At 33.7% G+C, this 6,034-nt stretch overlaps 1 protein-coding gene across 1 annotated transcript; it reads left to right on the top strand.

Annotated features, from left to right (window-relative positions):
* The first annotated feature begins 611 nt into the window (after nt 1-611).
* LOC122306364 (uncharacterized mitochondrial protein AtMg00810-like) lies at nt 612-1,194 on the top strand. The gene is made up of 2 exons (XM_043118793.1): nt 612-809; nt 892-1,194. The coding sequence occupies exons 1-2, from the start codon at nt 612-614 to the stop codon at nt 1,192-1,194; spliced, it is 501 nt and encodes a 166-aa protein (XP_042974727.1).
* The last annotated feature ends 4,840 nt before the right edge of the window (nt 1,195-6,034 follow it).

The following is a 6,034-nucleotide window of genomic DNA, read 5'->3' as shown; positions in this document are numbered from 1 at the left end:
CTACTCTCCTTGCATCAACTAAACCTAAAGGTTTCAAATCTGCTGCTAAGAATCCTGTTTGGCTTACTGCCATAGATGAAGAAATTCATGCACTGAAGAATGTCATACCTGGGCTTTGGTCTCTCACCCTACCAACACCAACATTGTGGGCTCCAAATGGGTTTTATAGACCAAATAATTGCCCGATGGATCTGTTGAGCCCTTCAAAGCCCGTCTCTTTGCCAAGGGTTATACACAGCTACCTGGTCTTTACAACATTGATACTTTTAGTCCTGTAATCAAGGTTATTACTGTTCACGTTGTACTCTATCTTGTTGTGACACAGAAATGGTCTTTTCGTCAACTTGATGTCAAGAACACGTTACTCAATGGTACTCTCACTGATCAAGTTTATATGGAGCAGCCTCAAGGGTACATTGATCCTCGCTTTCCCAACCATGTTTACCAGTTGAAGAAAGCTGATCTCTATGGTCTGAAGCAAGCTGCCCGTGCTTGGTTTTAGCACTTTAGCTCTTTTCTCATTCACCTTGGTTTTTCTTGTAGCCATGCTGACACCTCTTTGTTTATTTTTCATCAGAAGTCAAATATTATCTACCTGCTTCTTTATGTCGATGACATCATCATTACATGCAACAATTCCTCACTTCTTGACAACTTTACTTGTAAACTCAATTATGAGTTTGTCACTAAGGACTTGGGCTCTCTCAGCTATTTTCTTGGTCTTGAAGCTATCCCAACTTCTGATGGTCTCTTCATCAGTCAGCTCAAATATGCACGAGACATTCTTTTCTGAGCTCAATTACTTGACAGTAAGCTTGTTCACACTCTCATGGTTGTTTCTCAGCACCTGTCTATGGATGGCTCTCTATTTTCTGACCCCACTCTCTACAGATCTCTTGTCGACGCACTTCAATATTTGACCATCACCTGCCTGACATTGCTCATGCTATCAACTCTGTTAGCCAATTCTTGCATGCCCCCATTGAAGATCACTTTTTGGTTGTTAAGCACATCCTCTGCTATGTTAAAGGCACCATTCACTTTGGCTTAAAGTTTTGCCTCTTCTATTCTCCTAGTGCTCTCATTGCCTACTTTGATGCTGATTGGGCAGGCTGCCCTGATACTCGTTGTTCAACTTCTGGTTATTCTATCTATCTTGGTGATAATTTGGTTTCCTGGAGTGCTAAGAAATAGCCGATTGTCTCTTGTTCCAGGTGCGAATCTGAGTATCATACCCTTGCTTTCACTGCCTCCTAACTCATTTGGCTCACACATATTCTGCATGACCTCAGCAGCCTCTTCTCTTATGTGACAATAAAAGTGCAATTTTTTTGAGTTCCAATCCAGTTTCATACAAGTGGGCTTAGCATGTTGAATTGGACTACCACTTTCTCCGTGAACTTGTAGTCGTAGGTAAACTTCGAACACAACATGTCCCCTCTCATTTACAGGTTGCTGATATTTTAACCTAGAGTGTTCCTTGTCCTCTATTTGAGTTGTTTCACTCCAATATCCACGTTCGATTCAATCCGACGCTTAGCTTGTAGGGGGTGTTGAGGATATCACTCCTTAATCACAATCTTCCCATATGTGCCAAAGTTGACCAATGTGATTATAGGAGATTTGTTTGTATATTATTTCCTTTTTAATTGTACAACCATTGATTTGTATTCCAGTTAAACAATTTGTAAAGAACTATATAAAGCAATACAACTCACCTCCAAAAAGCAAGGAGGATTTCAAATAATCTCACCACCCACCAGCACTTCCTCTCTTATTAAATTAAAGGACAACATCATGGACAAGCAAGGCAGGACAAAAGTCATTATAATAAGTTGTTGTAAATATCATAATTAGTTAAAGTCTTACATTTATATTCATGATCCTACTTAAGACTAGGTAAGGCATGAGATGACATTTTACCCTTAGGCTTAATGTGGCAACATGCAACTTCTTCAGTTTAATTAAATATTTAACTTTCCACATTTGAAAGAAGGGGAAACCTAAGGTACACATCAATTTAATCGAGATGACAATGAACCAATTTTGTGGGGTACAATGCCCAGTACTCTCTCAAAGGGATGTTTGGAAATAATTTTCATCTCATCCCATCTCATTTTCTTCCCAAACACCATTGAAACATTTAATTTAATTCAAACTAATCATTACAACTTTTTCAAAATAATCATTAGAACTTTTCCAAATTTTTAAATAAAAAAACAATTCAACTTTTTCATATCCCAAAATAAAAATAATATTAAAAAATAATATTTTAATTTTATAATATTTTTTATTCAATTTTTTCTTCCTCCTTTCCCAAAACCTAAAAAATACCTAACTCAAACTATCTCATTATTATTCACAAACTATGTTACTACTATTCATAAAATTGTCATCCCATCTCATTCTCCTAACATCCCTTAGTCAATGTCCTAAGCTTGTGACCATTTCGGGTGGAAAGGGTGACTAGCGGAGCCATTAATGGATCGGGGGCATGCCCTTCTATGGATCAAAAGTACTTCTGATCTACACATAAAAGGCAATACATTTTTAGGATACGACCTCCTTGCTCAAGAGTAATTTTTTTCCTGATTCATTGGCTGTAGAAATGTCATTTGAACATAGATCATCACCTTTCAAAGATTACTAATTAGATGTTCAAAAGATACTCAATGAATGCAAATTATCTAACATTTTGTTTTGGGCAAGCAAACACTCCCCGTGTTCAATTAATGTTAATCAAAAGGTGCCATTTTATATTTGTTAAGAAAAAACGAACAATATCAAATTAATGAAAGGGAACGTATATGAAGATAGCTGATCATGGGTAGAGATCCCCTCACATACATAGATATTATATATATATATATACACATGGCTCACGAATATAATTCTTTGTAGTAATTATCTGCATACAAATCTCCACTGCCAAAAGCTTAGCATCTTGGAGTTCCGAACCCTACACTGCGCGCAAGCTCTCTACTCGTAAAGCATAGATAAAAAGCTTTTTATTGTGTTGGTGCGCTAGCTGCCTGAAGCCTCAATCTTGGCATGAGCTGGTAGATCGCTCTAAACACTGTGTATATATATATGACTATAGGCGGGAAAAATAATTAATGCAAGTGTAATATTCTAATACAAAATTCAGAAAGAAGGAGTCCAGTATTATATATAGCTGCGAGTGATAAACTTATATAATTGTATACAAACCAGAAATATCTGCAGGATCCTGACATTTTGTCCCATGCATGCAAGGTGCGGATTATGCATCAAATTGTGTTACTTCAACATCCAACAATAAATCCAGATCACTGCCTTTCCATGATTTTGATGATTTAAATCAATGTTTAATTACTTTGATCATTTCTTCCCCACGTAAAATGAATCCGCTCTTCATTTAAACCAGCAGTACTGCTTAAAATAACAGGAATCACAGCTAGCTATTTCTTTCATTTTTCACTCAACTAAAAAAAGATAAAACAAACCAGATTTACCCACTTCTTTGGTATAGATGAAAGCTAATATCATCTACGTACGATTTATATGATCGGTCTGTCTCTACTGATGATCTCAGTCTCCAATGCCGACACTGCATGCGTGGTGAACCAGCAGTGCTGTACAGAGAGCTTGGAAACTATGTTGTTTGTCATGCTAACTGTTGCTTTTATGTCATATTATATGGAGATTGTTGTCATAATTTACATCTCCAAAACAGTCAAGTTCGTGCGTACAGCTTCCTTTTTTTTTATGTTTCTCTTGTTTTGTCTTTGCTGATCATTCGTTTCCATTTACGTACACACATCATTCTCATGCGCCCTTTAATTTTTGACTCCTAGCTAGCAATTATGGCTCAAAAGGACATGGCCGGACGTGCAGCATGTGAGACCTGGCAATAATGTCTCTCCGTTCCTTTATTTCTTCCTAGGTATTAATTGGTAGCTGTTTTGATTTCATTCAGCAGGTAAATCATGGACATCGATCGTTGTAATTCATATAATTACAACCAAATTAGATCATAATAAGCTGAGACAAATATTGCTTGTATATATTTATAGGATGCTTCCGGGGATTATCAGTTGTCCAACATATATTTCTAGCAATATCCTGCTTGCATGGGATCATCGATTCATCAGTTGTCCAGCATGAGTACTCGTACGTTGGGGCTTGACAGAGAAAGCATCCAGCTAGACCAGTGAAAATTCACGCGTGCGTGTGCAGCTACTTTTATATTTTGTCCTCGATGTTTACGTTTTTCTGTACATTAACTATTAAATATTCAAAGTGGTAAATCGGCTTTGCTTTTGTCCACTACTTTCTCTGTGTCCTTTTTTTCTTTACGAGAAATGATAAAAGAACCATCACTTTACACCTTCCAACGCTTTTCTGTAATGAAAAGATTCTTTCCGTACATTCGAATCATTCATTAATTTTTTTAATTGTGTATACTAATTTTTATAATAAATCATACATCAATTTATTATTTTTTTATATTATTTAAATAATCATTTTATTAATAAATTTATAAAATCTATATATATATATATATATTATATTTATAATATATTTTGATATACAATGGAATATAATTCAATCTTATATACAAAATAAGAATATATAAGTTAAATAAAAATTAAAAAATTTCCATAAATTTTTATGAGTTAGATTACTTATGCCCATTATCATTAGCATTTTTCTACATTCTATAATTTTCATTTTAAAAATTGATCTTTTTTATAAATTATAAGAAAATTAAATAGTATGTATAACGATATGTACTTACAAGTTATGATATACACGTGACATCCTCACTTTGTTGACGTCATATTGACATATAGATATTATTAAGACGATGGAGGGTATCACTTTAACATATTTCAATTTGAATTAAAGAAAAAAAAAATTAATAATATGCGTAATGATTTATTATTATTACAAGTTATGATGTATGCATGACATTCACGTTTTGTTGATGTCAGCATATTATTAAGATAATGGATAGTATCACTTTAATATATTTCGATTTCAATTAGAGAAAAAAAAATTTAGTAGTATGCGCAATGATTTGTGATTACAAGTTATGATGTCCACGTGACATTCACATTTTGTTGACGTCAGCATATTATTAAGATGATGGGCAAGTAGTACCACTTTAACATATTTTGATTTAAATTAGAAAAAGTAAGATTTAATATTATGCGCGACTATTGTTATTACCAATTATGATGTATACATGAGATCATAAACCTAGGCAGGCTTAGAGGTTTTTTCTCTATGCTTGTTTAGTGGTTCTTAGGTGTGTTTAGAGGTGTTTCTGTTCTGTTTGGGTGGTTTGTGTTGGGGGTGTTTTGTTTCTATTATTTATGTAACCTCTTGTTTGTTTTTCTTATTTCATGATATTCCTCTTTCACAAGTAAAGATTTTTAATAAACTTGAGACGATGTCACTATTAGACATGTGGCTACCAGCTCTTTAATTAAAAAAAAAATACATTAGATCCATGTTTTGCTAATGTCACATAAATATTATAGAAAATCATAAAGAAACGATTGATGGTAAAATATATATATATATATATACATACCAATTAATAGCAGGAATTTGTTCAAATGTAGGAGACATGTTTGTTATGGGGTGACAAATTTGCATAGAGGTGCAATGATAAAACTTTCTTTTTAAGGCTCATCGATCCTGCATGTGGATGCATATGAGTATCGAATTATGAAGACCATTTTACGTACGTTTAACGTCTTTACTTTTCCCTATATATATAAATATATATAATTAGATCAATAATATAACATTGAAAGGAGAAAATAATTTTAATTTATTTAATATATATATAGAGTCATCTTTTGCATTATTAATTACTTAACAACTTGCATTAAAAAAAAGGGACATATCAGAATCACATTTCCTTTTTACTTTTTCACTTTTGGCAATGTTGTCCCTGCAGCTTGAGGTTTTGTTAATAATATATAATTAAAATGAGCATTATTCGATCCTTTTGATCTATCTCTTTCCTAGCTACCTAGCT

The sequence above is a fragment of the Carya illinoinensis genome, chromosome 4 (assembly GCF_018687715.1).
Source record: "Carya illinoinensis cultivar Pawnee chromosome 4, C.illinoinensisPawnee_v1, whole genome shotgun sequence".
NCBI lineage: Eukaryota > Viridiplantae > Streptophyta > Magnoliopsida > Fagales > Juglandaceae > Carya > Carya illinoinensis.
Note: the sequence above shows the minus strand (reverse complement) of the source record. Positions and strands in the feature narration are given on the sequence as shown.

Coding starts and splice junctions, on each gene's coding strand:
- LOC122306364 (XM_043118793.1), top strand. CDS start 612: ATGACATCATCATTACATGCAACAATTCCTCACTTCTTGACAACTTTA. Junction 810..891: donor CTGAGCTCAATTACTTGACA/GTAAGCTTGTTC, acceptor CACTCTCTACAG/ATCTCTTGTCGACGCACTTC.